Raw genomic sequence first — 19,385 nt, forward strand, 5'->3', positions numbered from 1 at the left:
CCAGGCACAAAATGTCTACAGGAGGGGCAGCCAGTCACCAAACAATAGTTCGCCTTTTGTGAAGATCCATCTTTCTGGGGGGCAGCTGCTGCTAAAGCAACCTTTAAAAAAACCAATCAATCAAATCTCCAATGGCCAATCAGCAGCTTTGCTGGGAAAAAGCCCCACCTGCCTACTTTCTAAAAACTCTTGTCAGGCACCACGAAAGGGGTTGGTGGGTGCCCTGGTGCTACTGGGGACCCCTGCTTTACCCAGTTGTAGGGCGTATCACTCGACTGCGTTTTTAGCCAATGACTTTTGCCAATCAAAGGCCAGGGACTATATGGGAAATATAAAGTGTTAGAACGGTTCTGGCCATGGACATTACCTTGTAATGCCTTCAAGATGACCGGCTGAGTTTTCCCAGGACTGGTGGTGCCCAGTTCGGCTCTGTAGATTCCACCAAAGCTGCCGTTCCGAATAAACTCCAGTGACTCCGGGGAGATTTTCTCTCGTGGTATCTCCATTTCTTTCAAGGTCAAGGCTGCCGTTCGCAGCAAGCAGTCCATGGTCATCTCGCACAGCGGCATGGAGGCGTCTTCTGGTTGGGGGGCTTTCCTTTGGCTTTTCTCATCTTCTGACAGTGGGACCGCAGCTGTCAGTCAAACAATAAAGGAATGAAGTGGAAGCAGGGGGCTCACGTTTTAGTGCTAGTGGTCTCTTCTAACCCACAGCAATGGGACAACCGTGAGTCAATTAATGCTGAAGATTCCCTTCTTGAAACTGGAGATTGTCCACAGCTAGATACTGATGGTTGGCTTAGCAAGAAGATGGGCCCATCCAACAGGATCGTGTTGCCTGGATAATACGGTTTCCCCCAGCCTAAACCTGCAAGACAGGCACAATGAAACGGCCCCAGATGCCTGCCGGATGACCCTAAATGGACCCCACAATTGGAAGACTTGGGTTAAAGGAGGTGTCCTGCAATAAGGGGAGTCACAGCGCTGAGGTGAGGGTGTCCCTGGCAGGCCCCCACAGGTGGAAGTGGCAGGTGTCCAAGCCTCTCACCAGAGTGGGGTTTAATATGAAGTTTCAAGACGCAAAGAGAACGACTAAAATGTCAGATTTGAGGTGGGCGGGCTACTTTCCCCTTGAGAGCCAGAGTAGTGTAGTGGTTAAAGACTGGCAGGCTCTAATCTGGAGAACTGGGCTTGATTCTCCACTCCTTCTCCACCTGCTGCCAGCTGGGTGACCTTAGACCAGTCATGGTTCTCACACAGCTCTTCTCACAGAGCAGTTCTATCAGAGCTCTCTCAGTCCCACTCACCTCACAGGTTGTCTGCTGTGGGGAAAGGAAGGGAGATGTGTTTGTAACCTACTTTGAGACTCCTTTGAGTAGTGAAAAGTGGGGTACAGAACCCAGCTCTCTTTCTTCTCCTCCTGTTAGATGTTCTGCCTGTGGCCATCAAACTGTAATCTACAGTTGACCTCCAGATGGGGCCTGGGGACAACACAGACCAGTTCCTCTGGAGAAAATGGCTGCTTCAGAGGGTGGACTCTACAGCCTTGTACCCTCTTGAGGTCCCTCCCCTCCCCAAGGCCGGCCCTCCCCAGGCTCCACCCCACAAATCTGCAGGTATTCTCCAGCTATAATCCCAAAGTACCAGGCTGAGCCAGGTTCATCCTGCTGACCCAATAGAACCACCCTCGGCCCACCCCCGTTTCCCCTAGTTTGTACCATGTCTCCCTTTCTCCACTTCTCAAATCTGGGATCTTGAGGCCAAGCGACTTGGCAGCCCTGCACCTCAGCTGTCCTTACCTTTTGCTTTCGATTCCAAAACGGCCTGCTGCTTTATCCTCCAGTTGCGGTAATAGAGCCACAGTATGACGCTTAAGACAATGACAAATACGCCCACTAGGAGGGCTGGGATGACGATGACTTCAGCCTGATTCTCCCGGACGACTGGCAAGGGAAGCAGCAAAGGAGGAAGGAGTTAGAATAGTTCATGCTCCTCTGATCACAGGCGGCTTTTCTTGCAGCTCAGAGTTATTTCTTCCCCTTGCTATTTGTGTCTTCAATCCACTCTTACCTGCAGCGTTTCTAGCCGCCTTGTCAAGGGGACGAGGGGTGGGTGGGAAATGGCATTTTAGTTAGACCTGCAGTATAGGCAACTCTTGTTCTGACCTGGATGGCCCAGGCTAGCCCGATCTGGTCAGATGTCACAAGCCAAGCAGGGTTGGCCCTGCTTAGTCCTTGGATGGGAGACCCTCAAGGAAGTCCACAGAGTCCTTTCGCAGAGGCAGGCAATGGCAAACCACTTCTGAATGACTCTTCCCTTGGAAAACCCTATGGCAGGGCTGCCCAAACCGTGGCTGACTACAATTCCCATGAACCCCTGCCAGCAGCAGCATGTGGCTAAGAAAAAAAAGAGAACTCTGCGAGAATGCAGTAATGCAGTGGTAGCTATCTTTTTCTAAAACTTGAGCAGTGAATACGCAAATATCCATGGAAGGGCTAGGTAAACGTTATATAATACAGAACTACCAATGGCAGAAAATTCCTTTTAACGAGATGTCATTGTTGACTAAAGGTCTGCCATCAAACATTGATCAAATGTCTCCGATTCCACAACTGGTGGTTCTGTATTATGTAATGTTCACTTAGTCCTTCCATGGATATTTATATTTTGACTACTCATGTTAAAAAAATAGGTAGCTACCACAGCAGCATGTTGCTGGGAGGGTTTCATGGGAATTGTAGTCCATGGACATCTGGAGAACCACGATTTGGCCTTCCTTGCCCTATGGGGTGACCCTAAGTTGGTTGTAACTTCATGGTACATTCCACGGTCACAATAGACAACTGAATGCAGCCTGGGCCCTTCATACCTATGGAACCGCCTCCCCTCTCCAAACACGTCCCCAGAAGAGGCTTGCGCTCAGCCAACACAGCCCCAGCCCCAGAGAAATTCGGCTGGCCTTGACCAGAGCCAGGGCTTTCTTGGTCTTGGCTCCTGCCTGGTGGAATGAGCTCCCAGAAAACATCAGGGCCCTGTTGGAGTTCCAAAGGGCCTGTAAAACAGGGCATTTCCTCCAGGCCTATGGCTGAGGCTGGTAAAACATTGAGCATCAACATCTAATGGGCCTCCCTCCTGTATTGCTCCCCCACAAAGGGTTCTGGTTTTTACAGAATTTTTAGAAGAAGAGTTGGTTCTTATATGCCACTTTTCTCTACCGAAAGGAGTCTCAAAGTGGCTTCCAGTCGCCTTCCCTTTCCTCTCCCCACAACAGACACCCTATGAGGCAGGTGAGGCTGAGAGAGCCCTGATATCACTGCTTGGTTAGAACAGTTTTATCAGTGCTGTGACTAGCCCAAGGTCACCCCGCTGGCTGCATGTGGGGGAGTGCAGAATCGAACCCGGCTCGCCAGATTAAAAGTCCACACTCCTAACCATCAAACTTTAGAATTGATTTTAGAATTGTTCCAACTGCGACGTAAATGTACTGTTTAATGTATATTGTTCACCGTCCTAAGTCTGTGGAGGGGAAAAACTCAACCTTTTGCAGAATCTCATTTTGGCGAGTCCCAAGTTAATCTTATTTTTAAAATCATTTAACTTGTTTGTTCATCTGAGGTTTTAGCTATAATTATCTTCTGTTTACTTGCACAGAAAGCCGAATGTGAATGCTTTTAAGCTTAATGTTTTTAAACTTGGTGTATTTTTGCTACATGCTGTCATCACCGATAGACCCATTGATTCGAAATGCGCTTGAGTTAAAATTTGCAATATGTCTTACTTCTCAAATAAACAAAATTAAAGGTGTCACTGGACTAAAACTTTGTTCTGCTGCTTCAGACCAACACAGCTTCTCACATTAATCTTACTACTTAAATGTTAGATTTGAAAAAGGTTGGGCTAATTATGGTGAAACTGTCACTGGAATTATGATCAAACTGTAACACTTGGCTTGAGTTTGCAATTACTTGTTGCTTTACATTGAGTTAAACTTTAGATAGCTTTTCCTCCCAGTTTGTTTTCTTCTCCCCCATATCTATGATCAAGTTTTTTTTGGTAATTGAACCAACTGAATGGTGTTCCCTTTACATTCAGCGGTATTTGGAACTGTGTGTGGAACAGAGCTGGAACAAATGAGGCAGAAAATGAGACACGAACTAGTAAAATCATGTTAAGGGCAGGCGCTAGAGCCAATCCTGGCCATGCCAGAGAAACATCACCTATAAAATATTAATTATTTCTCTCTCAGCATGAAAGAGGTCCCCATATATAATGTGTCCTCCATCCTTACTGCACAGTTTGTCGTTGCTCTGACATTCCAGCAGTATCCGCGATAACCTCCTGATTTTTTCGGACATGATCAGCCCAGTGTGATCTCCCCTTCATCAGCGGTTGTTATCTGCTGTAGGGATAGGGAGAATGTCATAAAAGTTAGATGGCTTATAACCAAGCAAATAAATACAAATGAATAAATAAAAATCACGCATAGGGCAGCAGAGGGCCAACTTGAGGATTTTTCCTTAGCTGAATTAATAGGTGGCAACTGGAGAATTCCTGCCATTACAACTGATCCCCAGATGACCAGTTTCCTAGAGAAAATGGCTGCTATGAAGGGCAGACTCCGTGGCAGGGGTGGCCAAACTGTGGCCTTCCAGATGTCCATGAACTACACTTCCCAGGAGCCCCAGTCATTCTTCTCCCCGATTCCACACTCCCTGGTCTCCATCTCCCCAAATCTCCAGCTTGGTGTAGTGGTTAAGAGTGGCAGCCTCTAAACTGCAGAACTGGGTTTGATTCCCCACTCCTGGGTGACCTTGAGCCCCTCACAGTTCTTTCGGAGCTCTCTCACTCTCCCCTCCCTCACAGGGTATCTGTTGTAGGGAGAGGAAGGGAACGTGATTGTAAGCTGCTTTGAACCTCCTTCAGGTAGTAAAAGGCAGGGTACAAAACACCAGCTCTTCTTCTCCTCTACTTCCCAACCCTATGTTCAGACATGCTCTTTATCAGAGGGCCACCATCTGTGTGGCTTCAAGGACCAGACTGACCCTGCATTACACCAACAGGGTTGGAACACAAACACCCATGTGGGTTTACCCAGTACAAGCCTTCCCCCGATACAGAGATATCCTGACAATAAATGGGCAGTTTGCATCAGCAAAAGACTTTCTATTTTGCCATTCGTAGAACGGATCTGCCAGGATATGACCCATAACGATCAGCTGGTCGCCCTGCTTTAATTACTTTGCTATTAAAACACGTAGGTTAAAAATAAGCCGTTAATGTCTCTTACTAACCTACATAGCCGTTTCCATTTTCTTAGTTGGTAATGACACGGAAATAAAATAATTTGCACTTAGAAAAAAAGACTTGCATTCTGTCGCTATCTGAGCAGGGCTGTTTATAGCAACGGATGTGTTTTGGATTGCAATGCAAAATAGATGGTCAAACTGTAACACTTATTTTTCTGCATATGAGTTCTACAGCATGAACAGCTCCTACAAATTAAGGAGAAAGGAAGTCATGCCTTCAAACTCTATTCCTCTTCCCAGTGCCCAGACCCCAAGGGATCCCTCTCCCTATGGCTGCTGCTTTAATTTCTTTCTTTTTTTTATGCAGGAGAATGGATCACAAGACGTCGACTCTCCCACCTTCAGTTGGGAAACTGCCCTTGATTTCAGGCCAGTGAAAAGCAAGCAGCTGCTAGGAATCCAGAATTCGGAGCTGTAGTCCAGGGGTAGTCAAACTGCGGCCCTCCAGATGTCCATGGACTACAATTCCCAGGAATTGTAGTCCATGGACATCTGGAGGGCCGCAGTTTGATTACCCCTGCTGCAGTCTATTCAAGCATTGCAAAGATATATAAACTGTTGCTGTTACATATTTTATTATGACCTATGAAGCAACAGGTTGCATAACTTGGAAAGTTGAATGTGTGCAATTTACTAATATCTGATCTTTATTTCATGTTTGTTCTTTAAGATAAATACTCCGAATAAATTGGACAAAGGTTTTGATGCCTTCTGAAGTCTTTATCTTGTCCTTTGTCCTTTGATAGGGACCAAAGCTGTATAGATGGGTCAGAAGAAGATGGGGTGATGGTCATGGTGTATTTTTTCTTCCTTTGGAACTCAGAGGGAGCGTTTTGACATTTCCCACCTCTTCTGTTAGTGTGACGCCCTTCTAGTAAAGAAGAAGAGTTGGTTCTTATATGCTGCTTTTCTCTGTTCAAAGGAGTCTCAAAGTGGCTTACTATCTCCTTCCCTTTTCTCTCCCCACAACAGACACCCTGTGACAGAAGCAAGGCTGAAAGAGCCCTGAGATTCCTGCTCCGTCAGAACAGAAGAAGAAGAGTTGGTTCTTATATACTGCTTTTCTCTGCCCGAAGGAGTCTCAAAGCGGCTTACAATCGCTTTCCCTTCCTCTCCCCACTGTGAGGGAGGGGAAGCTGAGGGAGCCCTGATATGACTGGGCCACCCTTTCCCTTCCACCCCTGCTAGCGGTCCCCAGCCTTAAAAAGATCGAGGGCTGCTGCACTACACCATCCAGTGTTCCTAGAAGAGCATAACTTTCTTTAGGGCTCCTTTTCATATGCATACACTGGCTCCTATGTCAGGCAGGCATTAAGGTAGGTTTGCCAACTCTGGGTAGGGAAATACCTGGAGACTTTGGGGGTAGAGCCGGGAGTGGGCAGGATTTGGGGCAGGGAGGGACCTCAGTGAAGTATAATGCTGTGGAGCCCACCCTCCCAAGCAGCCCTTTTCTCCAGGGGAACTGATCACCTGGAGATGAACTAGAATTCCAGGGACTCCCAAGGTCCCACCTGGAGGCTGGCATCTTTAGTGGGGTAGCATGCCATAGAATCCCTCCTCTAATACAGCCATTTTTCTTTGAGGCTTGGAAATCAGTTTTAATATCCTGCGTTGAGCAGGGGGTTGGACTAGATGACACTGGAGATCCCTGCTAACTCTATGATTCTATGATTACAGGAGATCTCCAGGCTTCACCTGAAGATTGGCAACTCTGCACTGAGGCTGGAAAAGCAGAGGCCTCCAGGCCTAAAGAACATATTAGGTCATCCTGTGGCTTATATGCCGTATTTTTTGGTATTCATCTCACACAAGGATAGCATTGGTGCAAAACTAACGCGGCAACAACACGGCATGGCTATTCCACACAATCCCCCCCCCCCCCCCGTGTACATTTCACATGAAACAAGTAAGCTCTGCACAGCTTTCTTGAACTCAAGAGGACTTTTAAAGAAGATTTTTCAGCCCTGGGTGAAAGTTGCCCTCACTGTAGGTTTCCCAATCAGTGACAACGTATGATAGTGTGGCTACTTATTAATAACCATTTTCACTTTGCTGGGGGCGTGTGCGGGGGAATAAAGCTTTCAGTCTTTTCTCAAGACATGTGGAAAAGGCCTCACCCTACCTGTGAAACTGCCATTTAGGCGTTGGGTCAACTCCTTCGACGTGTTCTAAGGAAAATATACACCTTCCTAAGGAAAATGTGCACCTGGACCTTCAGGCTCCTGACATCTGGGGCCGTAGGTGAAGTCCAAGAGGACGCAATGCAGAGGACAAGAGGGTCCTTGTTGGGTCGAAGCAAATGTTCACCTCGTGAGGTATTTTAATTCCCACAGGTTGCCAACTCCTTGTGCTGGAGATTTGTGGGGGAAGCCAGGGGAGTGTGAGGCTTGGGGAGGGGCCCATACAGTCCACCCTCCAAAGTGGCTATTTTCTCCAGGGGAATGGATCTCTGTCGCCTGGAGATGGAATTCTAAGAGATGTCCAGGCTCCACCCAGCAGTTGGCAGGCTACAGCAGTTAGCCAGACGCTGTAAGCAGGCGCAAAGGCAATGGACATGCAAGAGGGCCATTGTGGGAGCCATGCAGGGAGCAAAATGGCTGCCAGGTTATTGTCATTTAATGACTACTGAATAGTTAAGCCCAGAAAAAACATTTACGACAAAGGCTCATTAAGTGCTACGATTCCCCATTGCTAATGGTTTTAAGACTACACTGAAACAGAAGAGGCCACCAAGGTATAATCTTTTTGACCGTTTACTTGCACTTTCTGAGACTGTTGATAGCAGGATTATCAAGTAGGATCTGGAATCTCCCTGAATTCCCACTGATCTCCAGTTTCCCTGGAGAAAACAACTGCCCTGGAGATGGAATCTGTGGCATTTTACCCTTTCCCAAGTTCTGCCTTCCCCCGGTTTCGCCCACAGTTCTCCAGGGATTCTCCAACCCAGAGTTGATAACCCCAGTTGAGGTATGCAACTCACTTCCTCCTTTGTTTTCCTCTCCAAAACACTGCCATGGGGCTGCCAGCCCCCCTGGTGTTACTGCTTATCTCTAGACTATGAGAACATGGATGCTTTGGAGCTTGGACTGTAATGGCACCGTACCCCACTGAGGTCCCTGTCCTCCCCAGACTCCATCCTCCAGTTTCCCACCCAGGATCTGGCCACCACACCTCCCATAGCCCATTGGCAGCCGGGCGAGACCTGACCATCCTATTAGATAACCAACCAATCCTATTAGATTGCCAACTTCCTGAACAGAGAAGACAACGGATCAGGGTTGTGGGAAGCAAACCATAAAGGAAGCTGACAAACACACCACACTAGTAGAGTCAATAAGCGACGTCCTCTTTTATTCCAAAGACAAAGCATGCCTGCAATGCAGACCGGTTCTCCTTCAGTGGCAAACTTCCTGGAAGTGGCCAGAGATCTCTTGGAATTACAGCCGGTCTCCAGACAATCGAGATCTGCTCCCCTGGAGTATGTCACTACTTTGGACGATGGACTATATTACATTGTACCTTGCTGAGGTCCCTCTCAAACGCCATCCTCCTCAGGTTCCACCCCCAATCTTCAGGTATTTCCCAACCTAGACCTCTTAACTGTAGTTTGCAGTGAAACTTCATGTAGTCCAGATCCTCATCCTCTAGGGTTGCCAGGTCTGACTGAGGAACTATCTGGAGCCTGGGAAGGGATCTCAGAAGGGCTACAGAATCCACCCTCCAAAACAAGCATTTTCTCCAGAGGAACTGATGTCTCTTGTCTGGAAATCAGGAGAACTCCTGGTCCCACCTGGAGGTTGGCAATCCTATCACACTCTCCTCTCAAGAAGAAGAGTTGGTTCTTCTATGCCCCCTTTCCTACTCAAAGAAGTCTTCAAGTGGCTGTCAATCACCTTCCCTTCCACCCCCCACAACAGACACCCTGTGAGGGAGGTGGGGCTGAGAGAGCTCTGAGAGAAAAAGTGATCGGGCCAAAATTACCCAACTGGCTGCATGTGGGGAAGAAGTAAGGAATCAAACGTGTCTCTCCAGATTAGAGGCTGCCTCTCCTAACCACTACACCAAGCCGGCTCTCTATCGAAGCTTCTTGTGATAGTGACAGTGATACATTTATTTGTATATAGCCATAGGCCTTTACAAAATATAAAATACAATTTTATGAACAGTAAAATAGAATAAAAGAACTGTATAAAAATATAAAATTTAAGACCAAAGAACTGAAGCAGCATACATGAGTACAAAGTGCAAGAGTGTTAAGAGCTTGCCTTAACAATGTTGGCCCTTATTTTCCTTGCAGCCAAAGCAAAAAGAGCGGTTTTATATGTGTGTAGGATGTCTGCAGTGGAGCCACAGAAAGCACAAGCATTGTTGTGTATGTGGATCTGTTGAGGGCCAGAGCTTGGGGTCAGAGACAGGATAGTAATCCCATGCCACTGATTGGCTCGTGCCTGGCTGGTCTCCCCGCAGGAGCCCGTAGCTTCAAAGGCAATCGCCCTCCCTGATTGGACTGTCTGCAGCCAGCTCCACTAGGGATCTAATCACTTTAAACCCATCGGTTAGCCAATCACCTGCAACCGTGAGAAGTTCCTTTGTCCTGACTTGTATATATTGGTTTTTTTTCCAGCTCAGAGGTACTATGAGCTGAGATCACTGAATGATTCCAATGACTCCGTGTTCCTTAACTCACAGATTTAACAAGCACATGGACTTTGCCCTCAAGAGTGCCATAAAATTAAATATGGTGCTACAAAGGAGTTATTCTGCAAGGATTGACCAGCATTTCAAAAGTCCTACACTCTTTACCAGAACCTGTGCCTGATAAGTCACTATCGCCATTGTTGTCCCCAGTTTCTGCTTCTGCTGCAGGAAATACCTCTCAAAACATATATATCAAAGTGCTCCAAGCCTGGCTTGCCGGCATAAATCTGCCTTTGCAGCTGCACGTAAATGCCAGCGTCCCTTCCCGCTATCTGTCTGTCCAGATAGTAAATGCTGCAGAGAGCTTTGAGCTGCCATTATTCTCCAAGCACGAGCTGCCCCACTGCGAGATTAAGCGTTCTTAAATGTTAAATGTGTGCGCATGTTTTTAATGAGACAATCGCTAACGCGGCTGCTTTGGAAGTCAACGCCGGGAAAAACTATTACGGAGTTAATGACTGTAACAGGTGGCAAAGACACTCCAGCAATGCGTCAGGGGACTCAAGCATGATGCTCGGTGGGGGAACTAACATGTTGCAAAGCACACGGGAGGGTCCCCGTTTCCGTATTTGAAACGTTGAAAGGTACAAAAGTGCAGCCGGGATGAACGTTCTCACCAAATGACTCAGAAACCAATTATTTATAAATAGGCAGAGTAAACTAATTCACAAATACCCATGAAAGAGTTTGCAATTAGTATCTCAACTTGTTAATGAAATGTAGAAATTATATAGATCAATAGATCACCGGCTGGTGATCCCTGGCCCCAAATAAGTGTGTCGGTCCTCAACAAGAGCCAGAGCTTTTTCTGTCCTGCCCCCACCTGGTGGAATGCGCTCCCTGAAGGGATCAGGGCCCTGCCTGAACTCCCACAATTCCACAGGGCCTGCAAAAGGGAGCATTTGCTTGAGACCGACCAACCCGATCACATCTGCTGGTCCCCCTCTCAGACACCCCCTCCATGACCTGAAGCAGCTGACCTCTCGGGGGGCTTGTCTTTGTTATTGTTTATCTGAAGCCCCAGTTAGATGGTTGATATGTTATTTATGACTGTGTTATTTGTTAGACTGTTCTAGGTGCTACCCCTGCAATGGTTTATGTGAACCGCCCTGAGCTGTATGGGAGGCGGCATAAAAATCTAATTTAAAAAAAAGTCTGAGTCCAGCCCACCGCCCTTAAAACCAACAAAGCTGAGCTCCAGGTATAAGTTGTCATGTACATGTGCACTTCATTGTGTGCATGCACATGACAGCTTCAAACCCAAATTCAACTTTGTGGGTTGTAAAGATGCCACTGGACTACGAGTTTGTTCTGTTGCTTCAGGCCCGCACAGTGACCCACCTGTAGACATGAAATGTTTAACATTCAGGCAGACCACCATTTGGACAGAACAGACAACCAAATAAAAATTCCGGGGCTGAAATCCCATCTGCACGAGGAAGGAGCCTCTGAAATACCTCTTGGCCACTCTCAGGGAGTGGCTCCAGTATCAGTAAACAGTGCAAAGTCAAACAAGATAAATCAACAATAGATTGTTTGGGAACTTTGGAACGCGCTCTGTAAGCAAACCGGTTAAATAAAACAACTTTCATCACAACAAAGCCCACTAGTACTCACAGACCAACGGTTCCACAGGCGGAAATCCATGCCTATGCACAAATAAGTGTGTGTGTGAAGTGCCATCAAGTCACAGCCAACTTAGGGCAACTCCACAGGGCAGGGTTGACCAAATTGTGGCTTTCCATGGAGTAAAATTCCCGTGAACCCCTGTCAGCCTGGCAAGAGCTCATGGGAACTGTAGTCCATAGACATCTGGAAAGCCACAATTTGGCCAACCCTGCATAGGGCTTTCCCCACAAGAGATGTCTGCTATTGCCGGTCTCTCCATCGTGACCCTGGACTTCCTTGGGGTCTCCCATCAAAACATTAACCAGGGACCCTCTTGGTTAACTTCTGAGACCTGTTGAGATTGCCTAGTCTGGGCTATCCAGGTCAGTGGTCACCTGATTATACACAGGCACAAATGGGAGACATGAACAAATGAAAGATGCAAAGCCAAGCCAGAAAAAGCAGTATCTGCCTGTCTCCACAAAGACTCTGCATAGCTGCCTGATTTCGTGGGCCACTCAGGCCCTCTCAGTCATAATGACCTGAGCAGGGATTGCCAACGCTGGTCTGGTATATTCCTGGAGAAGTGGGAAGATGGGGGTTGAGGAGGGGAAGGACTTCCGTGAGCTACAATGCCCAACAGTCTACTTTCTCAACGGCCATTTTCTCCAGGAGAACTGGACATCTGGGGAAATTCCAGGAGATCTCCAGGCCCCACCTGGAGGTTGGCAGCCTTATCTGGAGGACATCCGCCCTACTTACCTCACAGGGTTGTTGTCAGGGTAACACAGGAGGACGATACAAACCACTTCAGGTCCCTCTGGGGAGAGAAGTCGGGAATACGTCAAGGAAATACATACAATTAAATAGCCAGTGACCTGCTTCTTGCACAATTGGCCATAAAAATACCTGGGGGTTGGGGCAGAGGTTTAACAAGCAGCTGGAGAAGCAGAGATTGAGCAAGAAAAGCTTCACCCACCACTCTGAATGCCTTCTGCTTTGCTTCCTAACTTTCTGTTTCTGCAGTTAATGGACCCAGAGCCTTGCAAGAAAGAAAGAAAGAAAGAAAGAAAGAAAGAAAGAAAGAAAGAAAGAAAGAAAGAAAGAAAGAAAGAAAGAAAGAAAGAGTTGGTCACAATGTGGTTGCAGCTATCCTGAGAATTAGATATGGCTGAAGACCACTGATGCAGGGACCCGCATTTATTATTTCAGTTATTAATTAAAGTGCTGCGCACATTGATGTCTAAATAATAAATAATTATCCAGCTTCCAAAATGTGCCGGCTACGGACTGAAACTGCCGTGTCTGCAGTTACCCAGCGGACTCTCAGCATCGTTCCTTATCTGCTTCCAAAGTTTCTGTTTTTTCTCCTTATTTATACTTTGTAGGATGCCCGTTGGATAAACCTTAATTGGGTCCATTGTGTGAAACTGACAGCATGGTGGTGGTGATGGCGGGGGAGAATTTAAAGTATGCCAGAGTGACTGGCCTGTGGACACCCAACAGAGTTACATGACCGAGGGGGGATTCCAACCTGGGAACCCCCAACAAAGCTAAAATCACATTCTATGAGCCCCTGCCAGGAGGGACTCATGGGAATTGTAGTCCATGGACATCTGGAGAGCCACAGTTTGGCCAAACCTGCATTATACTGAGTGGGTAGCCCACTGGAATAAGAATAATTCCATAGACCAATTATGTGTGGGGTGGACTGCCTGAGCTGGCAGCAAATCCCTGATTAGGCCCGACTTCACTGCCATCCCAGGTGCTGCCGAGCCCTGGCCTGAGTCAGGCCCTCAGAAGGCCCGCGGTAATGAACACAGATTCCTGGAGCTGCAGCAGGAGCCAGAGAGGGCTAGGTCAGGCTGGCCTCGTGCATAACCAGAGGAACTGGGCCTCTGGCCCTTGGCCCAGCTCCTCCCCCGACCTATGGCGTCCCTGCAAGGACATCTCTCACCCCAGTTAGCTCTGTGGAGCTGCAGAGCTGAACGGGGCGTTCCCCCTTCCCCACTGTGGGAGGAGGGCGCGCGCAGCCATGATGGCAGGGCAGATGGCATACCCATGCGTACACGGGGAATGGCGGGGCATCCCACCCCACTGCAACGGAATGGTGGCAGCCCGGTGTGGCTGCCGCTGTGCACAGTCGGTCATAGATATGTATACATGAGGATGCACTTAAAGACCGGTGCAAGGAGTCACTCCATCAAAACAACCATTGAAACATGCGTTTAGGCCAGGGGTCCCCAATCTCTTTGAGTGTGGACACATTTGGAATTCTGACACGGCATGGTGGGTGTAGCCACAAAAATGGCTGCCGTAAAATGTCTGCCGCAGGAGGTGGGGCCAGGTAAAAAAAGAACTGCGATTAGCTTAACTTCAGCAACACACTGTAAATTGTGTATTAATCTTTTTACACTGTAGATTAAAAGTGATCAAACATTAACCCAAAACACGTCATTCTGAAATGAGAAGAATAAAACCCAGTCAAAACAGAATAATTATATTTGCTGTGTATCTAAAATAACGAGACATCATACAGAGGATAAACAAGCTTCTCTCACAACCTTCTCTAGTTAAATTTTTTTTCATCGTTAGTATTTGCATAAATGTAATCGCACACGGTGAAGAGGTATTGGAAACTTTTAGCGTTGTGGTAGCTTTATTTCATGCATTTATAGAGGTATTAAGCACAGAGGAATGGCAGAGATCTCTAATCTCAGTGAAATGGAATGTGCAAATTCACCTTTAGACGGAAGTGAGGCTCTGATGTACAGCTCCTTGCTCAGAACAGTTACGACCATTCAAGAAAACATTATGCCAAATGAACTTTAGAAGGGACTGGCAACTTTAGGAAATTCAGTGCTAACATTTGCATTCATTAAGGGAGCAAGGGCCAATCCAGTTTATTTTAATTCTTTACTAGCTACAATTTAAGAGATAATCAAATAGTTTTCAATCCATGGCTCTCGATACATACAAGTTTCAGCATCGATGATGCAATAGCACAGAATTCCCTGTTCAGGGCTGATCTGACTCCAAAATATCTTTTCCTACACAACAGCAGCACAGAATCTGAAAAGCCCTGATCCACCCCCACACACAAATCACCCAGAGGTTTACAGTGGTCCATCTCTTCAACCAGCATCTGCTCATGCTTAGGGGAAACCAGTAAATTGAGCATGCTTTTGAAACGTTTAGCTCAAAATTCTTGGTCTCTTTAACTGTTTAAAAAACAAAACGAGATTTTGGTTTGTAATTTGCTCACAGCACTTACACGTTTAGGAAATCGTTTGTCAGCTTTCAATTTTGAACACTACAAGGGTTTTGTATGAACATACACTCATCATCATGAGAAAGGCAGGATTAGAGGAGTCATAAATTGGGATCAAGACTGCAGGGAGAAATATCAACAACCTCAGATATGCAGATGATACCACTCTAATGGCAGAAAGTGAAGAGGAACTAAAGAGCCTTTTGATGCGGGTGAAAGAGGGGAGTGCAAAAGTTGGCTTGAAACTCAACATCAAGAAAACAAAGATCATGGCATCCGGCCCTCTGAATTCCTGGCAAATAGATGGGGAAGAAATGGAGGTAGTGACAGATTTTATTTTCCTGGGCTCCAAGATCACTGCAGATGGGGACTGCAGCAAAGAAATTAAAAGATGCTTGCTCCTGGGGAGGAAAGCTATGGCAAATCTAGGCAGCATCCTAAAAAGCAGAGACATCACCCTGCCAACAAAAGTGTGTTTAATCAAGGCTATGGTATTCTCAGTTGAATGTATGGCTGCGAAAGTTGGACCATAAGGAAGGCCAAGCGTCAAAGAATTGAGGCTTTTGAACTCTGGTGCTGGAGAAGACTCTTGCGAGTCCCTTGGACTGCAAGGCGAACAAACCGGTCAGTCCTAGAGATCAGCCCTGACTGCTCCTTAGAAGGCCAGATCCTGAAGATGAAACTCAAATACTTTGGCCACCTCATGAGAAGGAAGGACTCCCTGGAGTAGAGCCTAATGCTGGGAGCGATGGAGGGCAAAAGAAGAAGGGGACGACAGAGAATGAGGTGGCTGGATGGAGTTACTGAAGCAGTCGGTGCAAACTTAAATGGACTCTGGGGAATGGTAGAGGACAGGAAGGCCTGGAGGATCATTGTCCATGGGGTCGCGATGGGTCGGACATGACTTCGCACCTAACAACAACAACACTCATACTGTGGATAGGGCAAGCAGCCTCAAGGCAGGGCAGGCTTGCCAACTCCAGGTTGAAGAATCCTGGAGATTTTGGGGATGGAGCTAGGGTTGCCAGTCTCCAGGTAGAAGCTGGACATCTGGAATGACCAGTTCCCCTGGAGAAAATGGCTGCTTTAGAAGGTTAACACTATAGAACCCCACTCAGCTCCCTCCTTTCCCCAAATCCCTGGAAAGGAACTTCAGCAACCCATAGTACCATACAGTCAACTTCCAAAGGAGCCATTTTGTACAGGGGGACTGATCTCAGCCATCTAGAATAGCCTTTCTGGACTTTTTTACTTTTGAGAAACCAGTGAAACATGCTTCAGGCTTCGAGAAACCCCAGAAGTGGCATGATCGTGCAGAATATGGTTGGGAAGCAGAGCTGTGTCCATGCCCATCTGGGGGCTCTCCCCTCCCCACCCCCTCCAGGCCCATCATTGACATTATGGGAGGAGGGGGGCAGGTCACCCAATAAATGTTTAACAAATTTGAAAAACTATAATAAACATTAATTAATTCCCACCCATTCAGGAAATCCTTCCATGGCTGTCAAGGAGTCCCAGGGTTGAGAAATCCTAGTGTGGAGATTAGTTAAAGTTCTGGGGGTTCTCTGGGCCCCATCTAGAGGCTGGCCACTCTGTGAGACCCACAATTCTCCTGGAATTACGGCTGCTCTCCAAACTGCAAAGACCTGATTCCCCAGAGTGGCCTCTCGAGGAACACATGAGGGATGGGGAAGATAGAGTTCATCTTCTCCACCAAGGATTAATCTAAGAAACCTGACATGAAACGCTAGGGAAGACTCTCATGCTGTCTTGAACAGCTGAGCAATAGAAGAAGAAGCATCTCAATCTAGATAACATTTCAATCTCCCGCTTCAGAGGATTTAGAAAGAAAAATAGCCACCATGCGCAAAACCCTCCCCTGGATGTCTCCTTTCACTCCGGAGCTGAGGCCATTTCCGTGGTTAAGGACCAATTACAGCTTCACTCAAATGCCAGCAATTAACACTGCTTAATAATGGTATTTGTAGCACTGAGAAAATGAAATTGTGCAGCAAAAGGTTAAAGATGTTCTAGGGTTGAGTTACAATCCATTAACTTTTTGAAAACTGAGATTCTTTACCTTCTATGTTCGTCATCCTTACCCACAATAATCTACCTCAGTCGCTCGGCTGTTCCTGTCTTTGTGGCCCTTTTTGAATATCTTTCCATATTTTGCCACAGCATTTGTCCGAGATGATTATCTGGCTGCATTCCCCCAGAAATAGCTCTTCTGCCATCCTTGGCTCACTTATCTCCAGCTCTGTCCTCCAGAGGGTCACGTGGATGCATACATGTACCATAAGGAAGGCTGTGTTGGTTAAACCAGTCTGTCTGGCTCTTACACACACAACCAAGTTTCTGCCAATCAAACAGCAAAGTCTGTATCCTGCAGAACTCAAAACTGTCTCTTTTATAAAATATAGGCCTGGGTGACAGCAGTAGAATTATGATTTCAGTTACGCGGAATTATGAAGCTGGTCATGGGACAGAGCTCTGTTTTAAGGCCAACACACTCTGTTCCCTCACAATGCTAGTGGGAGAGAGACATTGGCGGGGTGGGGGGTGGGGCAGTGTTCACTGGTTTTCTCCGGCATATCTATCCCCCCCCCCAAAAAAAAAAACACATACACACACACACTGAATTTTTCACACTTGGGCTGTGAGACTGAAAAACATCTAGCTGTCAGGAAAAAGTAGTGTGGGGCAGAGTAAATTTGTAGGGATGAACTGACAAGCAAGCTAAGTAACTCCCCTCTACCTACTGGTCCTCCTACACAAATACCCCCCCATTAAGTGTCAGATGTGTTCAGGAAGCCTTGCCCATCTGCCACTCTATAGGTATCACTTCATCCTTAGTAGTGGGACATTCTACTTCAAGATATTATTGACAAATAATACATAATATACTCTTTCCGTAGCCCGCAACCTTTTTCCAGCTAAAATATAGGGGCTCAAAGCAAATATATTGTTGGACTGAGTTAATTAACAGTGATGAAATGAGAGTTACCAACTCTGGGTTGAGAAAAACCTGGAGACTTTGGGGGTGGAGCCGACAGAGAGCAGGGTTTGGGGAGGGGATGGACTCCAATGGGCTAAAATGCCGTACAGTCTATCTTCTAAGTAGCTCCTGGGGAGCTGATCTCCTTTGCCTAGAGATGAGTTGTAAATCTGGGGGATCCCCCCACCTGGGAGGCAGGCATCCCTAGACGAAACTCTGAAAATGCTGGGCAACAAATTATGGGTAGAGTTTCACAGCTCCCCGTACTAGCAATCCTCTCTTAGCTCTGCCCCAATTTTTCTGTCCTTACCAATCCTAAATCCTGAGGCCTCCAATATGCTGCCAGCACACTGCTTCTCACTTCACGGGTGCAGGTCCAGACACATCCATGCCAAGCCTCCAAGGGCAGGCGTCTTCCTGGGTCTTGCCTCGGAGCTTCTGGTTCCACCAGCGCTGGAAGTCATTTCCTCTCCACCTTTGATTAGCATTTCATATTCCCTATGAACAGGTTATGCGGGTGTGTAACGACATATTTGCTCAGCTACGTCGTAAGCGCAGGCAGAGGCTGTTTTCATAGCAGGAAATGACTCTCTCTGCGTGGCAAACACAGCCACCCTTTGTAGCAGCATGTGAGAAACTGAGGTGGACAGGGAAACAGAGGGATGGTCGTATTTGCAAAGGGGGGGTGGGCGGAACACACACAAAACATGACAGGTTGAAAAGAAAGGAAAGCCCTACTATAAACATACCCTCTGGTGCTATCCTTCCTAGCTACGCCTACTTCGTCCTTCAGGCAGCTGTGCAGAGCAGTCAGATGGCACCTGTGGAGAGAGCAAGGAAAACAAATATTAGTGGACACTTTAAATTACCAAGGAAGGGATAGGACAAGAGCGACTGTAAGGATGGGACAGAGGACAAGGAAAGGACAGCAAGCAAACTGCTAAGTTTTTCAGTGGCACTGTTCAGCAGGGTCGTGGGAAGTTTTAACAAAAATGAGCAGTCAGATGGCACCTATGGAGACAGAAAGGAAACAAATATTAGTGGACACTTTAAATTACCAAGGAAGGGATAGGACAAGAACGACTGTAAGGATGGGACAGAGGACAAGGAAAGGACAGCAAGCAAACGGAGCATGCAAAGGGGACGTTTGCCTCCCAACGGAGTAGGCACCAGACGTAAGCCTGTGGATCCCACTGAAGCCTACTCAATGGGGCTTAGTCTCAGGGAAGTATTTTTTTAGGAATGCTGTAATAGCTTAATATGCTAGAATTTGAAGTTAATACAAAATAATTAAATAGTAGTTTAATTTTACTTATACATGCCATAGAAAGTAATTGAATAAAAAGGTGTCTTGATTTCTTAGGGGAAATTATAGTACATTAAGACATGGTTTCGACCTCTGAGCTATTGGTTCCACGAGCATCTTATTAGCTTGAGGGAGTAAGCAGCTTTCAGCCAGAGTCTCTTCAATAAAGAGTTTTCTTCTCCCAGGCAGTCCTAACTCC

At 46.9% G+C, this 19,385-nt stretch overlaps 1 protein-coding gene across 10 annotated transcripts in view; it reads right to left on the reverse strand.

Moving 5' to 3' along the window:
- STYK1 (serine/threonine/tyrosine kinase 1) overlaps positions 1 to 18,779 on the reverse strand; it is a 43,755-nt gene extending 24,976 nt beyond the window's left edge. Inside the window, exons 1-6 of one of the 10 annotated variants that reach the window (XM_077346340.1) lie at positions 18,630 to 18,779; positions 18,191 to 18,378; positions 12,374 to 12,431; positions 4,288 to 4,398; positions 1,799 to 1,942; positions 368 to 634 (exon numbers count right to left, since the gene is read on the reverse strand). In XM_077346340.1, coding sequence (XP_077202455.1) covers positions 368 to 634; positions 1,799 to 1,942; positions 4,288 to 4,354 — 478 coding nt within the window. In that variant the 5' untranslated portion in view covers positions 4,355 to 4,398; positions 12,374 to 12,431; positions 18,191 to 18,378; positions 18,630 to 18,779. Of the gene's footprint in view, positions 1 to 367; positions 635 to 1,798; positions 1,943 to 4,287; positions 4,399 to 12,373; positions 12,432 to 16,962; positions 17,382 to 18,190; positions 18,568 to 18,629 lie in introns of those variants that run through there. The other 9 variants (XM_077346342.1, XM_077346344.1, XM_077346349.1 and 6 more) reach the window with 9 other exon arrangements.
- Positions 18,780 to 19,385: the final 606 nt, after the last annotated feature.

This window comes from Paroedura picta, chromosome 7 (genome assembly GCF_049243985.1).
Source record: "Paroedura picta isolate Pp20150507F chromosome 7, Ppicta_v3.0, whole genome shotgun sequence".
NCBI classification, from domain to species: domain Eukaryota; kingdom Metazoa; phylum Chordata; class Lepidosauria; order Squamata; family Gekkonidae; genus Paroedura; species Paroedura picta.